At 37.9% G+C, this 25,170-nt stretch overlaps 2 protein-coding genes and 1 pseudogene across 3 annotated transcripts; 1 reads left to right on the plus strand and 2 right to left on the minus strand.

Moving 5' to 3' along the window:
• Positions 1 to 1,338: 1,338 nt before the first annotated feature.
• On the minus strand, positions 1,339 to 12,950 carry LOC137707555 (uncharacterized). Of its 2 annotated transcripts, none has more exons than XM_068446447.1 (16): positions 12,845 to 12,950; positions 11,266 to 11,558; positions 11,052 to 11,180; positions 10,705 to 10,912; positions 9,584 to 9,730; positions 8,903 to 8,977; positions 8,264 to 8,335; positions 7,870 to 7,941; positions 7,199 to 7,270; positions 6,973 to 7,044; positions 6,432 to 6,503; positions 4,692 to 4,763; positions 3,913 to 4,056; positions 3,710 to 3,781; positions 2,674 to 2,820; positions 1,339 to 2,047 (listed from the first exon to the last, which is right to left on the minus strand). In XM_068446447.1, the coding sequence occupies exons 2-16, from the start codon at positions 11,461 to 11,463 to the stop codon at positions 1,857 to 1,859; spliced, it is 1,743 nt and encodes a 580-aa protein (XP_068302548.1). In that variant the 5' UTR covers positions 11,464 to 11,558; positions 12,845 to 12,950; the 3' UTR covers positions 1,339 to 1,856. The 2 variants fall into 2 exon arrangements, with proteins under 2 accessions (XP_068302548.1, XP_068302547.1); XM_068446446.1 differs by having other exon boundaries at positions 3,904 to 4,056.
• Positions 12,951 to 17,669: 4,719 nt separating this feature from the next.
• LOC137708233 (uncharacterized) lies at positions 17,670 to 22,733 on the plus strand. The gene is made up of 10 exons (XM_068447267.1): positions 17,670 to 18,122; positions 18,234 to 18,299; positions 18,393 to 18,573; positions 18,724 to 18,920; positions 19,240 to 19,290; positions 19,392 to 19,483; positions 20,163 to 20,272; positions 21,862 to 21,956; positions 22,144 to 22,248; positions 22,420 to 22,733. The coding sequence occupies exons 1-10, from the start codon at positions 17,796 to 17,798 to the stop codon at positions 22,555 to 22,557; spliced, it is 1,362 nt and encodes a 453-aa protein (XP_068303368.1). The 5' UTR covers positions 17,670 to 17,795; the 3' UTR covers positions 22,558 to 22,733.
• Positions 22,734 to 22,862: 129 nt separating this feature from the next.
• On the minus strand, positions 22,863 to 24,614 carry LOC137708939 (disease resistance RPP13-like protein 4; annotated as a pseudogene).
• Positions 24,615 to 25,170: the final 556 nt, after the last annotated feature.

Raw genomic sequence — 25,170 nt, forward strand, 5'->3', positions numbered from 1 at the left:
AGATCCCGATTTCAAACCGGCCATCCCGCAATATCACTTTGGTTACAAAATTATGGGTAAATTACACAGAACTACCTTAACTATTGGTTATTAACAGTTTCATACCTTATCTTTAAAAAGTTTAAATGTCATACCTTATCTACGAATCTGTTACAATTTCATACATTCCTTCAGTTGTCTATCAATTCCTCCGTTAAAATGCTGACGAGGCAAGTGACGGGACCAATTTTCTATTAAAAAATTAATTAATTAAATATTATAAATTAAAAATAAATAAAATCATTTTTTTTGGCATGGGGATCCACCCCTTCCCTCACCCTTTCTTCCCCCACCCCCTTATCCCACCCAAAACCCAGATCCCTTCCCTACAACCTCTAACCCCTTCCCCACCGACGCCAACATCTCCACCCGCCACCACCTCCACCTCCCCCGACCCCTTCCCCACCCGCGCCAACATCTCCCCCGCCCCCCCCCCCCCCCCCACCACACCCCCAACCTTCCTTCACCACCCCACCATCGGCCTCTCTTCCTCCATCTCCACCTCCCTCCATCTCACTCATGGATCCCCCTTCCCTCCGTCGATATGCACCCTGGACGCGTGAAATGGCAACGTCGACCCGAACCCAGACGGGGTGTTTGTCGGGTTGGGCGTGTTCAAGAACGGCAACCCGACGAAGTGGACGAGGGCGATTGTGCAGGCGGTGACGCACTCTCGGGACTCGGATGTGCTAGCGGAGGTGAACTGCAGGTTGGGGGAGGCGATGGTGGGGTTTAAGGGACTGTTTGGGTGGATTGTTGTCGGGTTGGGTGTGTTCAAGAGCGGCAACCCGACGAAGTGGACGAGGGCGATTGTGCAGGCGGTGACGCACTCTCGGGACTCGGATGTGCTAGCGGAGGTGAACTGCAGGTTGGGGGAGGCGATGGTGGGGTTTAAGGGACTGTTTGGGTGGATTGTTGATGTGGTGTTCCTCGTTGACATGGATATGGGGAAGAGAGGGAGGTGGTGGGGTGGTGAAGGAGGGGGGGGGGGGGGGTGGTGGTGGTGCTGGAGGTGGGTCCCCCATTAAAAAAAAATATTTTATTGAGAATTATTATTATTTTTTAATATTTAATTAATTTTTTTAACAAAGAATGGGTCATACTTCAAGACACGTCAGCATTTAACAAAAACTTATCAGACAAACTGATGAAATGTATGACATTGCAACAAATTCGTAAAATTAAATACGAGGTATGAAACTATTAATGATCTAATAGTTGAGATAGTTATGTGTAATTTACGCTAAAAATATTTATAAATAAACAAGTTAAATAAAAATATTTATAAATAAGCAAGTCTGTCTTAACAAATGATCGCTTTCTATACAACCAAATTTCACTCTTCGCAACCACAGTTTAGCATTACATATTCTTAATTAACATGGTCCCTGCACACACAAATTCCTGACTGCACAATGTGCTCCGTTAGCAATTTCTCCATTACCAAATGGTTTCTTAAACGAACAGTAAAATAAAAAACCGAACACAAACGGCATTACAATACTGTTGCAGCTAAGCCATCAAGAATTTTTCAGTACCACAGGTGACAGTTCTGGATACACTTAAAACGTAGGATGAGACTCAACAATATAGACATTGGAAGAAAGCTTTATCCACATTATCTTCCATGACAATTCGATGTCAGATGAAAGCTTCACATGAAAACGGAGCAAATTTCCGAATCCGTAGTTCTATAGACATTTGGAAAACCACATCCACGTCCAACCATATACACAATTACCAGATGTCTTCCTTCCATAGTGTTTTTATATACATAGTTGTCTGTCCATGCTGCCAGAAGCTTAATGTTACAAATTTCATTTACCTCCAGGGCGGAAGTTTACCAGGTTTGGAAGGTCAGTCATCTGAAGCTTCCTTATTTCGTTTGCTGTTACCTTGCAGGACTCCAATGTCAGAGATTTCAAATTCTTCAGCATTTTCAAATGCTTAAGTCCAGAATTTGTGATACGAGAATTTGATACGTTTAAAGAGATCAATCCTGTCAACCCTGCATTTCCCATACAAAAATGTGACAATTAAACGATAATAATGACGTTAACCAACATAATTAAAATTGAAATGTCCCATTGCTTCACAGAATCAATACTGAACCAAGGATTTACGGATATGAGCACTCTCAGAATCGTTTTGATATGCTTTCTGGTACTGCCAACTTCAAAACTTAGGCACAGAAACTATAACATGCCTCAATTTTTCCTAAACAAACAAACAGGTATGCCTTACTAATACTTGGAAGGCACTCCAACCAACCCTCTCTCCCTTTCTCATGGCCATCAAGGCACGTCAGGGTTGAAAAAGAACGGGTGCATGCAATTGTCATGGTCATAATTGTAAAACAAAAGGACATTCCCAGTAGCTACGAAGATTGAAAAGTCAGCTACTCAATACTGTATATCTCAGGACGACGACGGTCACCAAATGAAAATAGAATTTTGACCACATGCTAACCGACATTGTCGACAATGGGTATACATTTATATCCTCAGCGCTTGAAAAGTTTGCCTCGCTAAAATGGTCCAATCTCAAACACCGGCATGCCACCATTTAATAGCCCATAAAACAGGTAAAGCTAGCATATGTATCATTCTTATAAACCAAAGTTTGAAAGCATACCAGAAATCAACTCCAAGGTTTTATCGGTCAGGTTGCAGTTCTGTGATAGATTCAATAGGGTCAAGGATGAAAGATCTTTAATATTCTTTATTCCAACATCCGTCAGTCCTCCACCACATATTTCTAGGGACTTCAGATCTTTAAAGCCTGCAAATTGAAGATACAATGGGAAAAGAATGAATCTGGTAAAAAACCAAACTCCAAACTGTTTTCGGAACTCAATCCTCTCCACTATGACCAACAGCCTCTAAGATTAATATTTAAAAGACCAGGCAACATTGTTTCCGCGTTCTGCAAGTATTATCAATACAATTTAGCATGTTAGTTAAATACTTTATCTGACATATGCAACTATCATGCCCCCAAACAACATAGAAATCTAAGTTATCTCTATAATTATATTCAATAGTATATCTCATCTAAATTTTAACATTCCAAAAAATACAGTAAGGTCAGTTACCCAACTCTAGGGTGCAATGTTAAGCCTGCTACTTCGACCGAAACAACTTCCAGATACAATGAGAAAGTAAACTACGGTAACTCGTCACTCTGGAGTACAAGGGTAACACCATCCATATCATGGTTCCCGATACGATATGGAAAGCTCATCGCTCCGGTCCCATCAATCGGCTAGTTAGCTTTAGGCTTTTGGTTTGTGAGAATAATGGCTTTTGTGTTTTTTGGGATCTAGTCTTACTCTTAAGTCCAAGTAATACTTCAAATAAAAAGAACCTTGAGATCTATGTGACTGATGACATATTCTGAATAAGTGATGCAAAACTTTAATTAAATGTGGGCTCGATGTGAAGGCTTGGTCATGTTATTGTGATTCACCTAAATCTAAACTACCCTGCATCACAACAGGCTTTCCAGCTTGCATATAAACTGTTGATAACATTACAATAAGTTACTTTTGAATCAGCAGATCAAGAACTGCACCAAGAAGTGGTTGGTGTGTGTTTCGGTTATCATCAATAACTCACATGTGGTCTAATTTATGTAAATGAACCAGCACAGTGTTAAGTAGTTAACATACTTCGCAGATAGGTTGTTCCAGGGTCTGTAATTCGAGCTCCAAATAGATCCAGGTGTGTCAATCCAGTCAAGCCTGCTTCCAAAAGGAAGATAGATGCAGTATTCATAGAATTAGATAGCTTACTAGGTAATGTTGGACAAGACTTGAAAATTTCGTCCGGAGGCCAAAATATCAGAATGCAGTTTTCATCTAACCATGCTTACTTGTAAGAGCTGCCAGTCCAGAATCTGTAATTTGGCGAGTGTCCAAATTAAGGGATTTGAGAGACGAGAGACCGGACAGCTTCCTCAAACCACTGTCGGTAACAACAGTGAAGGAAAGATTTATACTTTCAAGATTAATCAAACCTACAAGAAACAATAGTCAGGTTACGGAATAACAAAACCACAAATTAAAGCTGATAAAAAAAATTCCATTTTAGCAATAAGAAGTAAGAACAGAGATGGATCCTTCAGTATTTTCATCTCCTGTATGGTGGCATCAGAGATGGCCACCCATTTATTCATAGAATTGCCAAATTTGCATACCATTCCTTTCTAGGGTTAAAAATCAATAGAAAACACCTAATCCAGAGCATTCTTTGATTAAAGTGTGTATTTAACGAAAAAAAAAACTCAATGGCCATATACGGAAAAAATGAACATAAATCATGCACAGTTTTGCACTCTTTTACCCTATGGGGCAACACTTATGCACACTTTTACTGTATATATTAATGACATCATAATGTCTCTATAAAATTAAATTGTATTCGCTTACTCAAATCAAAACCAAAGAAAAAGACAGATGTGACTTACTTTTTTTTTTCAGTTAAAATTTTTTTCCTCAAAATTTAGAATACCAAGTACAACTAAAAATACACAACTCTCTGTTACAAACTCACTGCCTGTGTCTTTGAGTAGGTGAGCAAGTGGGTTGATGCGGCAAAAATTTAATTAAATTATGTATGGTTGCAAGCCAAAAAAAAGGGTAAACGTATAACCTGACAGATGGCGAAGCCCACCGCTTCCAACAACAGTATCTGACAACTCCAAACTTTTCAAATGTTGAAGGCCTAAAAGCATGTAAACAAATACCTGCATTCGTCAGATTCCATGTAGGAATAGAAAAGAGGTACCGTCTGAAGATTTTTATGCTTAATTTCATAAGCATGGCTAAAGAATGATAAAGCTACTCAAAATCAGCATACTGACATATTTAAAATAGTCAGCGTGATTCTGACCCCAAGTATTACAACTCTGCAAGTCATGCCACCAAGATAAAATATAAGCAGAAACCACAAAACTCATAAAAATTACACGATTCACACATAAGAAAAACTGATCCTTTCAACTGTCATGAAAATGGGTTATAATAAAAAATCAGTGATTGATATTGTTGAAAATTTTAATTGACAGTAGATTCAGCAGCCACCAAGAAGAATTTAAAATGATAATTTTATTTATTAAAGCTTCTAAAAGAAAGAAAACCACAATAGATACATCAATTTTTCTAAGAACTGCACGTGTGAGATCACTTTTGAAATTCACATAAATCTTTGAAAGGTTCTGAGCAGCAGGATATAACAAAATCAAACGATATTCCTTTGCTAGAAAACAACTAGCAAACCCTAGAATTCACTAGGAAGAACGTCACTAAAAGACTTTTTAAGGTCTGTCTGGTATTCATTTTGGAGTCAGTTTTTTAGAATCAAAAACACTTTTTTCTAAAGTCGCATTTGGCAAGCAAATTTTCAAATCCACAACTGAAAAACAATGCTTGATTCTTGAGAACAGACTTTTTATGTGTTTAGAGTTTTTTTTTATGTCTTTGTCCTCAATAGACTCTTCAACCAGGGCTACTCTAATGTACATCCGACATCGACACCAACAACAACACCCACTCCATTCATTTAGCTGCCGCCGCTGTGTCTCTCTGGATCCCGTGCGTCAAATAACCGAGTCCCGTGCGGCTATTTCCATGGCTGCCCACAGTGTCATCGCCATCAGTGTAATCCACTCCAACATGACAATGTCCAAGCAAGCCCGCATTATCTGATCTGTCAAGTCCGGAAGACCAGCCCGGTCCCAATCCAATTCGATGAAGTTTTCGACGCTTCTAAACCTGACGTCTTGGTTACTGAGATTGGTAGTATCAATTTGAAGATTTTGGGTAAATATTGGGTGAAACTGGCGCGCCGGAGTCAATTAAAGTTGGCTTCCCTTTCAGATTTGATAGATTACAAGGAGGTGAAGCTTTTCTCTGCGAAGTCATGATCTGAGAATGACAGGGAGACTAGGAGGGCATGGAGGAGAGATGTAGTGGTTACTGTGAGGGACAAAGGGTGTGGATAAAACTTTTAAGATTAAAAAGTAATTATAAAATTTCTTACCAAACATCTTGTTGAAATTAAAAACTGGAGCTCAACCCGAGTTTTTATAAAAATCACAGTTTTTGGAATCAATTTTTACTCAAATTCCTCTACGATGGGTCTTTGGCATCTTTGTTTACCAGAAATATATGAATTCCTTTATGATGGATTTATGCCATAAGACTTGATACAAAACACAAATGGAAGTTAAGTTACAGAGGAAAAAAGCACGACAAATACAACTGTGTATGGTAACTCTCATCATTTCCGCAAATATAATATGCAAGACAAACATTTTGGAAAGATTCCAGTTTAAGGACATAAACATAAAGAACAGAAGTTATAAGTATCATGCATGTTTGTAATACTGACCTGTCAAGTTAACCAGCCCTTCATCGCCAATCTTACATGAATCCAGGTTCAAGCTCTCCAAATTTGTCAAACCTACTTGCAGCAAGGCCAAAACCACAATTTAAAGATATGCATATATTACTTACACAAGGGAAATTATGGGATCTGATAATGTAGTCAATATAAGAACAGAACCAACCTCCAACTCGCTCAATGAATTAAGAAATTGCATGGTCTATGTTCCATCCAAGCATATATTTCTAATTCATTTAGAAGGGCTTTCTTTATTACTAAACTTTCTCTACTATTGATGAAAAAGAAAATGCCTAAAGAAAGTCCAAAAATCAAGGGACTTTTAACGAAAAGCCCACGGTACTGTTCACTTTAATGAAAAACCACATTTTTACACTAAAAAGTCAAACTGGTACAATTCACTTTACCCTTTATTTTGTCCTTATCGTTAAAACTCAAAGTTTTCAAGCCCTTTTCATTAGTTTTCCGAAAAATCAAAGGTTTGAACGCAAACAAATGCAAGAGTTAAAAAAAAATAATAAAAACCCACCTTTCAAGTGCACCAGAAAGGCATCAGTGATGTCATTGAAGCCCAAGTTTAACACCTTTAAGTTCCCAAATCCTGCAGAGTATGAGGCAAGCCAAAATCCAAGCTCAGGGCTCCCCTAACGAAAAATAAAAGTACAACGCAGCCAGCCTCTACATAGAGCTATATTCCATGACTTCAACAGAAAAGGAAAAAAGAAGTCATTGGGGTCAGTTTAAAAACTACTTACGGGAGAACTTCTCACATCCTTCATCAGTCAGACCACATCTGCTCAGATTTAGATATAGCAGGCCATCAAGAGCTGGTAAGCAAGCAACACAGATAAATATCAGGCCCAATTAAAGCTAGAACAAAAGATAAAGTATGTACTTAGGCAGTGGAAAAAAAATGGCAAAAGTCTTCACATTCAGCTTTAGCAGATGACACGTATAACTTTCGGCTATGCTACTCCATAAGTCATCAGTTATTGTTCAAGACCTAACCAAAATCAGATTCCCAATCTTTTCTGTGCATAATGGTCCATTTTCATCACACACTCTCTTTATGGAACACAAAACGTTTTAAAATGCAAGCAGAAAGCTTTTCCAAGAGTTTAATATTTAATTTGGCTATTCGGGCTCAGATTCAGACACATACTAATTCCAAACTAATTCTTTGTTCTATTGGCATTTCCAAAAAGTAAACTATCACTAGACATAATAGAAATGATTACACACATAATACAATCACATAGAAATTGTCAAATACGAAGTAATCACATACTTCATACAAAGATGTATGTGGACAATCAATTGATAGTAATTTATCAACCTTATCAATGAGAAAAGGATTGCACGGCATACAACGACCAGAAAAAGATTAGAATGGCTAAGAGAAGTGTAATTACTTCAGTATACAAACCTGCAAGCGAGTCCAAGCATGCAGCAGTAACCGGGCATCCCTCCAAGTTCAAAAGAGAAAGATTGTGCAGACCTGTAAGACATAGAGATGATATAAACAGTTGCATGGAGGAACAGCTAAAAACTTCCGCCTAACAACATTCATGTCCGGTTAAGTAGAATAGAATAAGTTTTTTATTAACAGAGACAAAATACTGGCATCCCATGTCGATAAAATACTAAAAGGCATTAAGTTTTTAAAAATGGGTGCAAGTAGATAAGCCCTAAGGAGTACACTGCACAATCACAATAGTTTCAAACTATAAAAGATCCATGGATAAAAACTTATTACACATGATTTCTCCTTGCAGCACAAAGATGTAAGTTGTAGACAAATGAAATACAAAAGCAAATACCTTTCAAGTAAGTAATGCCAAAATCAGTAACCTTACTGCAGCAGATTTGTAAGCATTTCAAATTTGTAAGCCCTGAAATACAAATGAAAAAGTAATTCACACAATGTGCTGTAACAGAAATTTAATTCACATTAAAAATCAAAGCACATACAAACATATATTAAAATTTTAAAATGCGCTCTTCTTGAAGACTGGGATTAAAAAAAATCATGTGAAAAGATATATCTCTCAATCTAATTTGGCATGGATGCACTTGATTTGCCAAATGTAAATATAATAGACGACTTCCAGTCGAAGTTGCTTCAAATTGGTACTTTAGGTATGCTCTGTCTATTTCCACATTTTGCAGATGGAATGAAGATGTGGAACTGAACTTGAACAGCTTATGGGGGAAGAAATTATCAACAAAGACAGATCAAGGTGGACACAAATTCTTAATACAATATGCAACTATTAGACATAAGCAACACATTTTGGGGGTGAGAGAGAAGAGGGAAGTGGAAAGGGATTGGTATCGAAGTCTGTCATCTGTGTCAAGGGAGAGAACCTTTTCAATAGAAGTCAAACCCCAAAAATATAAGATTAAGGCCTACATTTCCTTTTCATAGTAAACAAGAAGAAAACCAATATGTATATTACCTGAGAGAGGTTTCATGTCAGCATCGTCTATAGAGTTGCACCATTTGATATTAAGAGACTCTAGTTTTGTTAAGCCTGTACAAAGATTTAAATGAAATGTATAAGGATAATAATGAATTCAAAGTAATGAGAATGGTGGCATGCTGAGGTGAAAGCATTATCCATAATTTAGTACATGGTTCATTTCCAACGTGCATCACAGGAGACATCATGGATCATATTATGGTGAATAATCACTATCAGACATCTCATACTAGAGGTTTGAGGACCTTTGGCCTACCATTACATCATTGTACTCATACAAGTCCACCCTCGAGTAGATTGTTGTCATATTGCGCAAGTGTTTCATTTATTGGGCCACATATCATTTACAGTATTTTTGTACGTACATTAGTTGAGTGTAAGCTAATGACATTATCACTTCAAACGGATGCCAGACTCATATTATAGAGGGGTACTAAACTATATAGATGATAATAGCACCAGCTCCAACTGTGTTGTAGAATAAAGAATGCACGCTTCCTTTGAGAATGTTTTCTCATCATGTTCAAGAATATAGGAAAACTATTCTCCTTTACATAACACATAGTACAATCCTTCGGACATGGTTGTACTTTCTACCAGCACCTTCAACAAAGAAAATAATTCATTTTCCAGATGACTTCATTTAGAGGCGTTTACCTTGTAGATGAACAAGTCCACCATGGATCCCAGGGCATTTCTCCAAGTCCAACTTCATCAAGTTAATCAAACTAGCAAACGCACTTATTCCATGAGCAGTAATTGCACTGTTTCTTCTAAAACTCAAATTTGTCAAGCTAGACAGACCTGAAAGAATCTAACAAAATCATATGCAGAACCCTTTTTCTTTTTTTGAGAAGAAACGATAAAGTTATATCAAAACAGTGACATGAATTACAAAAAGGTGGATAAGAAATCCACCATCTAGCAAAACTAGCTAAGACCTCTCAAGTAGATCTATTTACAAGTAACTAAAGCTGAACCAAATTCATTTTACGGCTGCTAACACATCCCTCACTTATGAAAAAGAGATTATTCCCTAAACTCATTCGAAACTGATGCCCAAAAGGCTGCCCAGTATCTTACTCTACCCATAGTTCTTCTACCCCCACTCCATTATAATCCTCAAAAACTCTTTATTCCGCTCCAACCAAATGTTCCAGAAACCTGCCAACACCAAACAACCCCACAAAGCTTTAGCTTTCCTCCCCTTTCCTAAATCCTCAATGATGGCAACCAACTCTCATAAATATTTCATTTGCAGGTGCAGTAAGAAGGAAATACAACAATGTTGAGCATAAAAGGGTTAACAAGAAAAGAATAGGAAGAATAAGTGTAACAGTAACAGTGTTGAACCAATAATGAATGCTTTGTAAGTGTGGAAAACAATTCAGTCTTGTACAAAATAATTGCAGACATGGTATAAACTCCAACTATGTATGCTACACAGGTTATTTATCACAAAGAAGTATCAGATGACACGCCATCCCTCCCCAATCATACCTCATTCTTCTCTTGCTTCTCAAAATTTCTTATTTAACACTGAGCTTACTAAATAGTTCTAGCTGATTATAAAAGGGATGCGCTATTCCAACAGCTATCTTGGCAGGCCACAATGGGTAACAAAATTTTGTGCAGATATGCTTCATCTTTTATCCAAAATGGCTTTCGGAATTGCGCTTCAGCAGAAAGAACCATATAAACTGACTATATTGCAAATTGATTTAATACTAGAGAGAAAAGCTATCAAAGAAACAAAAACAAAGATTAAGATGGACTACCACTGATGTGTTCCAGGCCATGGTCTGAGATGTGGTCACAATCATTAAAATTTAATGCTTGGAGACTTTTGCAATCTTGAAGATAAATTAACCCATCGTCAGTAACATCAGAACCAGAGAGATCCAGAGAGAGTAAAGATGACCCTTGTGAGGAGATGACATCCATCCAACTATCATTTACACCAGGACATTCCCCCAAGTAAAGATCCTTCCAATTAAAAAAAAAAAATGAAAGAAACTTCCAAGGTCAGCATGACACTGACAACAAAGATGAACAGGACGGCTCTGACACTTTTTTTTAATAAAGAATTAGAAATGTGATTGCCAGCATTACGAATAAGGGTTACCTGCAAAGCACAATCACGGAAACCTTCAAAAGAAACATCAGTGAGGCATCCAGAGTACACCAACTCATTAATGATCTGTTGACTAATATCTCTTGGGAGCTTGGAGAATGTGTTAAATTTATTGATGTCCTGTAAATCAAAGCAACAATTGCAATAAGCCAAAATATAGTGAACCTCAGTCCCAAATACAAGAAATACTCCGAAAAGCAATTACCTTGCATATTTTTCGGACACACAAGTCCATGAGAGAAGGACCGTTCCTTGTGCCTGGTTGAATATCCAAAACAGGGCGGGTGAAGGAGGTTGCCAACCACTTTGAACTCCCACTTTTAGCATATCTCCTAGAAAACCCTCTCTGAAAATCATAAACATCGTCTTGGTGGTCTCTCTTCCTAGAACAAGCTCCCCCCATCAAGAAAATACCTTGTAACCAATATATCTTATAAAAACTGAATCAGAAGGTTATTTATCCCTTCAATAGCCAAACTGGAAACTTTCATTACAAACCTGTAAAAGTAGAGGGCAAGTACTCAATACGGTAATCAATTGACCTTGCAAAAAATGCCTTTAAGCACAACTCATCAATTTATTTAATGAACATTACAACATATAAAGAGGCAGTTGGTCCAAATTCTAGCAGCATAAGAGTACGAAATACAGCTTTCATGCACAAAAGTGAGCAAACTCAAAATGGTGCTTATTTGTGCTAGAACAGAAAAAACTAAACCTACAAAACAGTGTTGATGCATAAAGAAAGGTCCATATATGGAAATATCAAAAGTTCATCCCAACTAAGCCTTTACATTGTCCATAACATCCCCCCGTGTCCCCCAACCCAAAAATACAAAGAGAAAGAAAAAGGATTGTCCTGATTCCCTTTGCAAACTATGTGGGGTAGTAGACGTGAAACTTTCTAGTACTCAGTTTATAAACAAAAGCCATACTCTCCCCAAACTTTCTTGCAAACATCAACATGGAATGATCAACAGGAAAAACCGAAACTACACAGCATTGCAGCTAAAATAGACAACGAAAGAATCAACCATGGCAAAGAATGTGTACTATTCAAGTAATAACGCAGTAAACAGGGTAGCTATTAATCTTAGACATCAGTTTAGCGATAAACAGCTCCGCAAACACTTAGGAACATAATTACCGAGCCCAGATTTTCTGGCTACTTACAGTTAACACCCAGTTTACAAAGACTAGTCACTAACAAACCAATAATTAAAGCAGAGCATTAACATTTGAATGACAAGTTTTACGCACACTTGCAAAAGACGATTAATTTGTGTGTCCATTTGTAAACCAAGGTGCACTAAAACTTGTAATTCATGCTCGAGTTTTTTAACTAACTGTCATAAAGGAAAGAACTTTGGGTCACATATTGATCGACATTAAAGAATTTCTTTTTCGTCTTCCCTTATTTTCGACTAGTTTCACGCATTCGATCAGCACACAGAGAACAACTACAAAAAGAACTATAATTTTGAACTTTCTGCATTTTTATACTTCATTATTCTGAATTTTCTGAGGAAACAAACAGAACCCATCATCGATAACGGAATAATGGAAATGTTAACGAAAAAAGAAAACCACCCACGAGTGAAAAATAAATATTTTCCTTTAAAAAAAAAAAACTCGTATTTTGGTTGATGAAGCGAGCAAAGGCTTACAGCAGAGAAAATAATCACTTTTTTCCTAGGGAAATGAAAATTTTCCAGAGAAACAAACAGCCCATAACCAAAACAAAATCAGGAGTTTAACAGAGAAAAGTGTTTCTCCAATCCTACCTTGAAGGCTTGACCCGATCATGATTTCGCAGTTTGATTTTCCAGAAAAAGGAGAGATGAACAACTCCAAAAAGTCTCTGTTTCAGTGCTTTCTAGAGACAGAGAGGAGAGAGAGAGAGAGAGCGACTCAGAGTGACGGAGACTGGAGGAAAGTGCGAGATGGCGTATGACCGAACCAAACCCGAACCAACGGATGGGCGACACGTGTGGGTGTATTTCGCGGGTATGGCTCCAGAGGCAGGTGTGTCGTAGGTGAAGCGCGCGATTAGGGGCAAGGAGTGGGCCACAAGGTTGAGCATTATCCGTTTGACAAGATCCGGCCCCACTTGGGGATCAAGCCTTGCAATTATGTGCACGCAATCGATTCTTCTCCGCTACGGTCCAAACTCATCTGATAAAGCCTTAAAGGTGTATTCAAATGGAATTTTGAAAATTTTTAATTTTTTTAATGAATTTATGAACATTCAATTACGATTTTAAGTGGTTATCTGAAATTTAATGTGTATTCAATCAGTATTCAATTAGAAATTGATTTTAAAGAAATTGATTTTAAAGAAATTAAAAAAATTAAGGAATTCGAGAGAATTAGAGAGATTTCGTAGTTTATTTTAAGCATTCACAAATCTCATCTCACCCCATGAGATTTCGAAGGAATTAAATCAAAATTTTACATGGAATTTCTATTTAATAAAGCTCCTCCAACTTTGCCTCTATAAAAGGTAGTTTCTACTCCTTTTTAAAGCTTACTGGTAATTAATGTTCAACATTATAGTATATTACAACTAAGCTTCCCAAGCGGTGCCCTAAGCATGCTTTGATATCTTAAGCATCGATGACATTATGTACTATTTGGTATGCAGACGGGACGGAACAGGATATAATGGAATGAAACGGAGGTTCCATGCTACGTTTGGTGTACGCACAGGCCGGAATGGAACGAAAGATTAAATGACAATCATACGTATCTACTCCGACAAGTTCGACCTTACCTGAGCCACCGCTGATGAGTTCAACGTCATCCCTCACATCTTCCACCTAATCCTTGTCGTCTCATCCCTCGAGCAACGGCGTCAGCCATGTCTCGCGAGTGGGTGGTCTTGAGGTTTTTGTAACGGAGGTTGACGAACTTGTCGTGGGACTAGCAGGGAGGAAGGAGGCGACGAGAGGAAGGTGGGGTTGGATTCGGATGGGTTTACTAGGATTGGGTTAGCCTGGGTTGTTGGGTTTGTGGTTGAGGAGGAGGAGTAGGCTACATGAGAGAGAAAGGCTACAAGAGAAAGGGTATATAGTGAAATTAATGAAAAATATAAGGGGTATTGTTGTCCAAAAAGTTATAATTTTGTGTTCTATAGATTGGAACAAGTCGTTCCAGAAGGGAGGGTGGCACAAAAAATTGACTAAAATTTGTTCCACAGAATAGCGCGTCCCAGGCAAATTGGCACACCAAACATGGGATGAGTGTGTCTCGTCTCACTGCGTTCTGTCCCATCCCACGTACCAAAGGGTGCGTTTGGTATGTGGGATGGGACGGAACAAAGTGGGACGGACGCGTTCTGTTCCATGTTTAATGCGCTAAAATTATGTGGAACGCATTGTCCCACGGAACGAAAATAGGTTAAATTTTGGTTCCGCCTCCCCCTAGAACGGGTTTTTCCATCCCGTGGAACACAAAAATCATAAAGTTTAAGACAAAAATACCTCTTAGCTTTTTCAATATTTACACCATCTATATCATCCAACAAACCCTAAAACTATCATTTCTCTTCTCTCTGCTGCTGTGAACTTGTTCATCCCTGTATCTTCGCTTCGTAGCCTTCCCCCTCATCCTCTTCTGTGTAGCCTCTCCGTGAACTTTTAGCTCTACATCTCCATTCCAGGTTCGATTTGGTTGTGATTGTGTAGCCTCTCGATCTCTCTTTCTTTGTATTTTGTAGTACTTTCTCTCTTGGTTTGGTGTTTGCTGCTGCTTGTAAATCCTCCAATCTTTATCTTTAATTAATTTTGATGCTGCTTGTAAATCCTCCAATCCCTGGAACGGGTTTGGTGTTTGCTGTTGCTTGTAAATCTCTCTTGGTTTGGTATTTTGTAGTACTGTTGAAACTAAACCCCATACTCTTACAAATCCTCCAATCTTTATCTTTAATTAATTTTGATGTAAATTTGAAGTGGCATTATTATTCTTTTCTGATTTGCTTGTTTCGATTTCATTAACACTCAGTTTCTAATTCTGCTGAATTTTTTTGCATTTTGTAGTGCTTCGATCTGCCCAATACTGCAAATATTGTAGCTGTTATTCGTGAAGGTTGGGATAAAGCAGTTACTGAAATGAAGAATTTAGGTGAAAGTTTTACTTTCAGAGAAGCGAAAGCCAAGTTACCTTCTCAACTTTAGGCCATGGGTCTCCCATATGATCAAGTGTTGAAAATTTCAATGAAGTTAGTGAAAGATACTGATATGATGGGTATTTGGTATACCCTGAATGACTCTCACAAGGCAGATTTCATTAAAATGTTTATGGATGGCATCTAAGCATTAAGGGGTTTAGTATGATATGAACTATATCAATATCAACTTCTGGGGTTTAGTAAGACATTATCTTTTTTTTTTCTTTTTTTTTCTTAAGTCAGGACAAATGTTTAATTTGGGATTTCATGTTTAAGTTCTGGATATTTCATGTTTATTGCTTTAGCAAGATAATATAATTAAATTTATATATTTTTCATCCTTGCATGACAACCATTGCCATAGACATCCAATTGTCTCACAACTCAACTTATAATATACATATTGTTTGACACAATTTGCATTTCAATGTGATGATGAAGAGATGAAATCAGATTGTGTCAAAGATTTCAACATAGCCATTGCATTAACGGTTGTTCTACCACACCAACCTCTTCATATGTAATTCATCACACATACATAACCATATACATATTGTGGCTACACAGCCATGTGCCAAGTGCCAAGCCAATAGCATGCTCTTACCCTATTATTTTTTTAGATCACATAAAATTAATTGATGTATTATCCCACTAAATTAATATATGAGCAATATAAAGTACAAATACATGTCTCTTGTTTTATGTTATATACAGTACGAAATATGAACACATCCAAGTATAGTGTACAAAATATATCATAGATAAGCAGCAACTAGAAGGAAAAAAAAAAAAAAATTGTTCCGTCCCGTCCAAGCCTAAACATTGTACCAAACAATAGACGGAACATGGGTAAGTTAGTCATTTTAATCTTTTGGTTTCTTTCCGTCCTGTGCGTACCAAACGCAAAACAGAACAACTCTCCCGTTATGTCTTGCGCATACCAAACATAACATGAAATCACTATTCCGTCCCGTCCTGTCTGCGTACCAAATGGTACCAAACTGTACCTTCAGTCAGTACCGCACTAGTGTCTTTCGATACTTACTTTATTTTCTTTGCAGGTTATGTGGTGTTCTAAATATATAAATCTGAAATACAATAACATTTTTATAAAGAACGTGAAGGCAGATGCCCATTAATTGTAGTTTTATAATAAAACAATATAAATGGATGAATTTGAGATAAGCTACACGATAGATCAGTTAACAATTTAGTTTGGACACACTTTTGACAAGAATCGGTTTTGATGAGAATTGGACTTAATACTTTGCGCTTACGAATGAAAAAGAATAACAATAGATTGTTGTGCTAAGTTGCATTCCTCAATTACAATTTAAAGTAAGGCTTTTTAGCTAAAATGGTCATTGAGTTTGTTTACCATCGACTATTGGTCCTTCCATAAAAAAAATTGTTAAACAAAGATCAAAATGACAAAAAAAAAAAAATCCTCAATTTAACAACCAATGGCCATAATATTTGACAAAACTTGAGGGTATTTTTGTTATTTTATCCTTATTTAATAGAGATTTTTCAGGGAATAACCAAAATAATTGATAGTTGATAAACTCATGGGCCACCTCTATTGATTTCAAATCTTAGAAATCAACATAAAGAGTTATGTCAATCTCAAAGGCTAATTCGGCTAAAAACCTTAGGTTAATGAAGTCTTCTTCCAAAAGATGTACGAAAAGATGAAAGTTGTTTATAAATTAGTGGGTGGTACATAAGGATGGTTTCGTATGGGATCCCAAATCGAAAATTTTTGAGACGGGAATTTGAAAACCAATCCCAAATCAAAATTTTGGTATTTCCAATTTTCAGGATTCCTGAAATATTTTCGGTATTTCGAGACGGATCGGGATTGGATTTTCGGTTTTGGGGTTGAAATTTGAAATTTGAAATTTTTGGGCTATAGACTAAAATTTGGGCTTTTTGTCTAAAATTTTGTCCTCAAATTTCATATCAATTGAAATTTAGATTTTTTACCTCATATCATTTGAAATACTAATTCGTTCATACCAAGTCAAATTAATGTTCCAAAATTCCAAACTACTTAATTTCATATTTCTATTTATAATATAGTCTACTATTAAACTACTTAAATTCAACATTCAAAGTGCATGCAACCAAAATAAATATATATATTTTTTCGGTTCGGTTTGGGATTCTCAAATCATTGAACATGTAATTCCGATTTTCGTACCAAAAAGTTCAAGATCGGTTCTGTATGAATTTCCAAAATTTCGATATTACCAGTTTGTGAATTTTTCGGTAAGAAATCAGATTTTTTTTTTGGTTTGATTTGGAATTTTGAGAAAAAATTTCCAGCTCTAGTGCTACATAAAAGATACAAAAAACAAAACCGCCCAAAGAAAAATGAAAAATAAAAATCAAGCGCGTGGGTGGCTCTGATTGGTAGATAAATTGCGAGCACAGAACAATCCAGAACTACCATTTTGCCGCCGTATCAGTCTATCCGCCTCTGCACTCTTCAAACCTCACATAAACCCACACCTCTTTCTTTCTCTGTCTGAACCCCTCTACCAGAGCGACGCCGTTTCGCTTCCATGGCTTCCATATCGGCGGACATCGCCACGACCCTTATCGGGCTAACTTCTCGCCGCTCTACCCGACTCCCCAGGGTCGGTGCCGTAGCCCGCTTTCCCTTCACGTGGAGACCGAGGACTTTCGCACGCTTCCAAGCCCTACACTACTCGGCGTCGTCGTTTTGCCGAGCTCTTGTCGCCAAGCCCAACGGAGGCTACAGAAGGTTCACTGCGGCTGCGAGCAGCGCAACGACGTCGCAGAGCGAGAGCTCCGACGTTTTGACCCAGATTGAGCCGGATAATCGCATCCCCGCCACCATAATCACCGGTTTCTTGGGCTCCGGAAAGGTTCGATGTTCTTTGATAACTTATGGCGGGTTTGTATCGGAGTTTCATCGTTTGAATGCCGCAATAATCTTCATTATTTACTGAAATGTACTTGTGAAATGGAATATGCAGACTACATTGCTTAACCATATATTGACCGCGGAACACGGGAAGCGAATCGCGGTGATTGAGAACGAGGTATGGGGATGGGATTTTGCGGTTTATTGTTTTTATTGTTACCTTTTTTTGTTGTTGTGTATAAGAAGGTATGTGATTGTGTTGATTTTTCAGTATGGTGAGATAGATATTGATGGTTCTTTGGTTGCTGCGAAAACCACTGGGGCCGAAGACATTGTTATGTTGAATAATGGTTGCCTTTGCTGCACTGTGAGGGGTGATCTTGTGCGGATGATTGCGGACTTGGTGAATAAGAAGAAAGGGAGGTTTGATCATATTGTTATAGAGACTACTGGTATGGAAATTTTTGGTTTTGTTTTATTGCACTAAGCTTTGAGTGATGTGTTGTTTGCAAGTTGTAGGGTGCATGAAATCCTAATTGTCTGAATTTGATTGGCCCTTTGGCATTGACCACCGTGTGATTTTGTTTCCTGCTTATTTGTAGGATTGGCAAATCCGGCACCGATCATTCAAACCTTTTATGCTGAAGATCAGGTTTTTAATGATGTCAAGTTGGACGGTGTTGTAACGTTAGTTGATGCTAAGCATGCTGTTTTTCATTTGGATGAAGTTAAGCCAAAAGGAGTTGTCAATGAGGCTGTAGAGCAGATTGCTTATGCTGACCGTATCATTGTCAATAAGGTACACTGATTTACTATGATTTATTTGTGAATCTAATTTATACTGCAATGCACTCAAATTGAATCTTTGTGATTCTTGAAAACTGAAAATATGTGGCTCTAATATTTCAACAAGAAGGTTTATATGTGTTTTTTATGTTGTGGCTGCCTCCCTTTTTTTTGGGGCATCATTAATTGGAAAAAACTTTTTGATAATAAAAAATTGGAAAAAACTTATGTTCACTTGAAGATTATTCTAGGATATTATATACAGAATTTATTTATGATTGTTACAGTTTTTGTTATAATGCCCGAGTACTTACTTGTCCATTTTCGCCTAGACCGATCTTGTTAGTGAGCCAGAAATTGCTTCTTTGGTGCAACGAATTAAGGTCTGTACCTTTCTTTTTTATTATTTTTAATTTTCTTTCCCCATTTCATCATGCTTGCTTATGATCAGTCCATTGAACAAAATGTTTTGTCTTGGCTTTAGAACATCAATGGCATGGCTCAATTGAAGCGGACAGAGTTTGGGAAAGTTAACCTGGATTATGTTCTTGGTATTGGAGGATTTGATTTGGAGAGGTAATCTTTCACACCCCATTTCATCGTTGTTGGTTTAGACAATTATGTCCTACGATTTTTCTGCTTAGTGGACATTACTTCCGTTTCTGTAAATTAGGTTCTCCATGATGATGCATAATGGTTCTAATTGTTCTGTACAATCTGCATGTGAAAAGAAAGGCAGATTATAAGGTTTAATAGAAGTTCCTGCAAATTATGCCTTTATCTTTGGTCATCAAACTAACTGTATCAATTGAATATTTGTATATTTGCGCTTGTGTAAATATTCATTCAGCAAGTAGGAACATTGAGGGGGACTCATGAATCTGTTTGTAAAAGTAGTAAATGTAATCAGACTACTCATGTTTTGACTAAAATTTCACTCTATGAGTCTTGGATACGAGTATAGGATCGTTGATGGAATATTTATTTCCTTTCCTTTTCATTTTTTTGGTTTGCACTTCTTCTAATCTCCCTTTGTATATACTACTTTTGAAGTTGTGTTGTCCACCATTGCCACTGATATTTTGTCTTAAAAATCATATGGCCTTTGCTTTCCCATGTGTTAATTTTCTTTGTTCTTCTGTGACATTACGCTGTTTCAAATTGATATATAATGCTCCATAACATGCTTCCATGCTTCATAATTTCACACCAGATCTTGTGTATTGAGTTTGATATTATATCCTAATCTTGCCAGGATAGAGAGTGCTATTGATGCTGAAGGTGAAAAGGAAGTTCATGACCATCACCATGATCATGACCATGATCATCATCACCATCATGATGAGAAACACAATCACAAGCATGGTACATCTTTTTTATCATCAGGGCACATACTCATCTTGATGGTACCTTGTTAAATAATTGTTCTATTACTAATCACAAGTTGTTATTGCTGCAAAATATAAGTTTGTTTTTCCTACACATTGAACTCGCTGATGATGGCTTTGTGGGGACTCTTGTTCATCTGTTGGGGAAGTAAAGCTAATTAGTTCTCAAAGTCCGTTTGTTGCACACGCATAAGTGCATTTCTGGAATCTTGGTTCCCAATAGGCGGTGTTTTTGGAATTTGAAAACAAATCATTATTACATATTCTTGAGAATTATTGGCGGGGTAGTAAGTTTATGTTTAGCTTTGAAGCTCAGCTGCAGGTTTAAGTTATGGCATCACTTCAAAACTGAGTCCTCTGATTTGCCGAAACCCTTACATTACATCTCTATGTATGCTTACTGCAGACATATAGATCTTATTGGAACTAACAAGTACTTTTAAAACACATGGGTGCAAATGGGTGGACATTCAGTGGGTCCGATTATACATCTATGGGGTATGATACGTGGATGCTTAACAGTGGGTGCCATAGAACTTAGGCAAAGCTCAGAATTTAGTCAGCTTCCTGTAATGGGCAATTTTTTTTAACTTTACACGTCATGTCGACAATGAACTTTTTGTTTCCTTGCTAGATCATAGCGCTATCTTCTACACTTCAAAGGACTCAACCATAAAACAATATCTTGTCAATCTCATTTTCTTTGGGTTCAGCTTAGTCAAATCTTTGAGGCAGCATCCCTTGGTTTCATCTTGTTCTTTCCTTCCATCTTTTCAAATGCATTTATTTGAAATGGGGTTTTCAGCGTATAATGTAAGTCCTATTTGGAACCCGGGGGCCAATGGCTCATGGGAGGGAATTAATGTTGTGGTAGTATGCTTCTTGGGGCAAGATATGAAGCATGACTAACTTGGAGATCTGAAGAAGTAATTATTAAGTGCTCTTCTTTTGCTGCCTTGGGTGGAAATTTTAACTGCAAAGAGCTTAATGGACTTAAGGGCCTTCAAATTGCACTAGTCTCTTAAATATGTGGGTGCTGCGGTTTCAGTCCTAGTGAAAGTGGCACTAAGAAAGCTGTAAGGGAACTAAACATAGCTGAGTTCCTCTCCAAATAGCTCAACTTTTCGGACTACTTTGCCCCTTCTAGTTATCCTAAGTTTTCTCTTTCTCCCTGTTAATTCATTTACCATTTGTTGTTGAATTTATTTCTGTAAGAAAGGTACTAATTACCGAAGTGTAAAGGATAAGATTTTGGTGTACGACCTGCCCTTAGCAGCTCAGTCTTTCCCCTCCTACTCCAGTTATTTTACGTTTTCTCTTATGCATTTCACATTTCTTGGAATGGATAATAGATAACTACATATTCAAAGTTGGGGATAATAAGGTTTTTTTTATTTGCTTTTTGTCATGGTTACTCATAATTTTGCATTAGTTTGGTTTTTGATTGGATAATATTTTGATTTGCTTTAAGAGTTTCGATCTTCCACAATAATGTAATTTGACATTGCTACTATTTTTATTATAGATTTATGAACTGATATTCACGCATTTGATACTGATATGCAGATCATCATGATGATCACCACGCCCATGATCATGTTCATGATCCTGGTGTTTCTTCTGTCAGCATAGTTTGTGAAGGGAACTTAGATCTTGAGAAGGTAGGATCTCTGTTTCATCTTATTTCACGATATATTTGAATATTTCTTTATGTGTCTTCTATGTGGACCTGTTGCCTTTTGAATGACACAAGTACACATTTGAGGGCCAGTTGCATCTAGAGGCTTTGTCTGGCAGGTATGAAAGAAAACCTGACAAAGACTACTGATTTTGTTTTAATTTTTTCAGGCTAACATATGGCTTGGTACGCTGTTGTTGGAACGAAGCGAGGACATATATCGTATGAAAGGTCTTCTATCTGTTCAAGGAATGAAAGAGAGATTTGTCTTCCAGGTGAGAAACTTGCTGCTAATGTACATTGACATCTTTTTTACATAATGGATGTTTTGAATCTGTCTTTACTTTCTGATAAAGAAGTTCGATGTGTCGTTCTGAACAAATTTAGTCAGTGTTTATTTTTGTTGCGAATATTATTGTAATAATGTGTTTTCGGTTGGGTAACAGGGAGTTCACGATATATTCCAAGGCTCGCCTGATCGGCTGTGGGGCCCCAACGAGCCAAGAACGAACAAGATTGTTTTCATAGGGAAGAACTTGGATGCGCAGGAGTTGGAAAAGGGTTTTAAAGGCTGTTTACTGTGATTTCTGAGACAAAGCTCGGTACTTTTATTCCCCTATTAAAGATTGACCAAAAGGGATGATTGAACATTTTGATGTACATGTTCATGTGTTGTAGCCGGAAACAGTGAACGAGTCACGACAGAGAGAATCGATGGATGATTTTACATGATAGTAAACGCTTATTTCTACATTATTAACCCGAAAATTGATTTCGAGCTTTCGTAACCATGTCCATTACAAATAACACAACAAAATATACATTTTTAATCTAAACTTTGTAGACAGCGAAGTTGCAGAGACAGTAGAACAACATTCAAGGACTCGAGAGAAAGAAATAGATTTGACAAGCAGGATCGTCTCCTTAAATTACTCGCTTCCTTTTAACCTCGTGACTGTGGATGTCCTCCAAATCCGAGTGCAGCAGAAGAGGAAAAGATCCCTTCAACTTTGGCCAATCTCTCAAGTACTTGAGACGCAAGATTTCTACCTTCCACGCAGCATCAGTCTCCCCATGATCTAAGCTGGAAAGTTCTCCACCCCTTATGTACAGCTTCTTTAAATTTCCCAGTTGTCCCGGGTTCAGCCATTTCGGTACGTGCTCTACGGGGATACCTTGGACGTCCAATTTTTCTAAATTCGGCAGAAATGCTAATTCATGGGCAGTTTGTTCTTCTATCGCGAGAGAAGCCCCTCCCCAAGATATGTTCAGGTGCCGAAGAGATGAAATGTCCTTCAACTTGTTGAGTTCCCCCTTCTGAACTAGAGCCTCATTCCCCATGTGTATACTGAGCCGCTTTAAATTCTTCAACTTGGCAAGGCCAAGTCTGCAGGGAGTATTTTTGAGAGAAGAAATGACAACCTTTGAGTACTTGCAGGGAAGAGAGCTTGTCAAGCCCTTTTGGCATCTTTTCAAGTAAGTAACACCTTCAAGTGTTTATTCTGAGCCCCCAAACCTTTTAGAAATCCCACATCTTCTCGGTTCACAAACTCAACCTCAATATGATGCGTAGCCAAGTCCTGCCATCGCCCAAGCTGAAGAACCGCAACCTTCTTCAACTTACTAAGCCATTCCTTTTTCAAACCAAGATACAGGTCGTTGACATTGAACACAGTCAACAGATCATCCACCTTGGGGCCATCGTCACCCTGACGAATTTGATTATTGAAAATCAAGCATGCACGCCTGCAGGTTGAAGTATCATAAGATGGCATCCTTGCTCATGTTGCATAAAAGTGAAACAGCCTAGCTTCGCTGGCCAAGATGATCAACATACGGCGGATCCAAGGGTTCATTACACAACTTTTTACAAACGGACAGGATGATTCATTTGAGCCAGTTTGACTAATCAAGCCCTTTCTCATAAGATTTTCGAATATATCTTCTCCTACCTCTTCCGCTGTCTTCTTTTGGGACGTGATGAAGCCCTTGCCGATCCACCAGTAAATCAAAGGCCCTTTCTTCATCATAGAACCATCCGGGAAGATTGAAAAAGAGAGGAAGCACAACTTCAATTCCATTCTCTCAAGATCTTCATATGCCCTCCTTATATTAGCCATGGCAGGAGTCTCAGAAATTCTATCCTCCAGGCGTAGTTGTGACCACTCTTTCGACATCTTCTGATTCAGTCCTGACTGATCGACAGCAGACCAATGCACATGTGACAGTGGAATGAGTTGTGGGGCGGGGGCGGGCAAATTCTTCACTCCCTGGATTTTACTGCTGTAAATGGTTTCAGCTTGAAAGATAATGCTACTAAGGCGGCATTCTAGGGCAGTAAATTGCTCCGATAGAGTTTGATTAAAGATCTTCACTTTGGGTAGCAAGTCAATACATTCCATGAGGATGAGCTTATTTTCAACATATTCAAGTGCCCACCTGCTTCAGGATCTTTGGCCATATCCTTGGCTCTTCTCAAAAGATTGAGCAACTTGGGTATGGATACCTCCAAATCCATTGCGGTTGACATTCGCAATGTCTGAAAAGGTGCAGGAGCTGCAGAATGAGATGTGGAACTGAACATATACAACCAATGCTTTTCCCCTAGATCATCACTTTTCTGCCAATAAACCAAAATCATCGGCTCCCCTTGGTGCTAAATACAAAACCAAATTATATAAAATAACATTACCAAACGATGCAGGAGCATCTCCGGCGCTGGGGTGTCAAGTGGGGCACTACCACCACTTTCAACAGTCTTTGTCACCGTTCATGCTCTAAATTGCGGTGGTGATGGTCAAAACAGCGCATACATTGTGTAAATTTACACATTTTCTTACATATTGAAGCGAGTGATAGATTATATGATGGAATGGACGACGAGGATAGTGCCATGTGCTTTTAGATTAGTGAAGTGGTGTTTTAAGGTGTTAACTATAAATACATAAGTGTAATTATCACAATATAAAGTTAATGAAATATCAGTGCATTTCTCATAGATCTCTCTCTCTCTCTCTCTCTCTCTCTCTCGATTACTTATAGTGTAAGATTGCTTGAAGAATTGACATGGTATCATCGCCGACCATGGCCGCGGCAGTCGGTTGAAGATCCTTGTGCTTCCGCTACCTATGTTCTTTGGTTGTGACGTCGTCATTCCTGTTTGTTGGTGATTTCTGTCGGTGATTAAGTTTTCTGTT

The sequence above is a fragment of the Pyrus communis genome, chromosome 11 (genome assembly GCF_963583255.1).
Source record: "Pyrus communis chromosome 11, drPyrComm1.1, whole genome shotgun sequence".
In the NCBI taxonomy this organism is placed as follows: Eukaryota; Viridiplantae; Streptophyta; class Magnoliopsida; order Rosales; family Rosaceae; genus Pyrus; species Pyrus communis.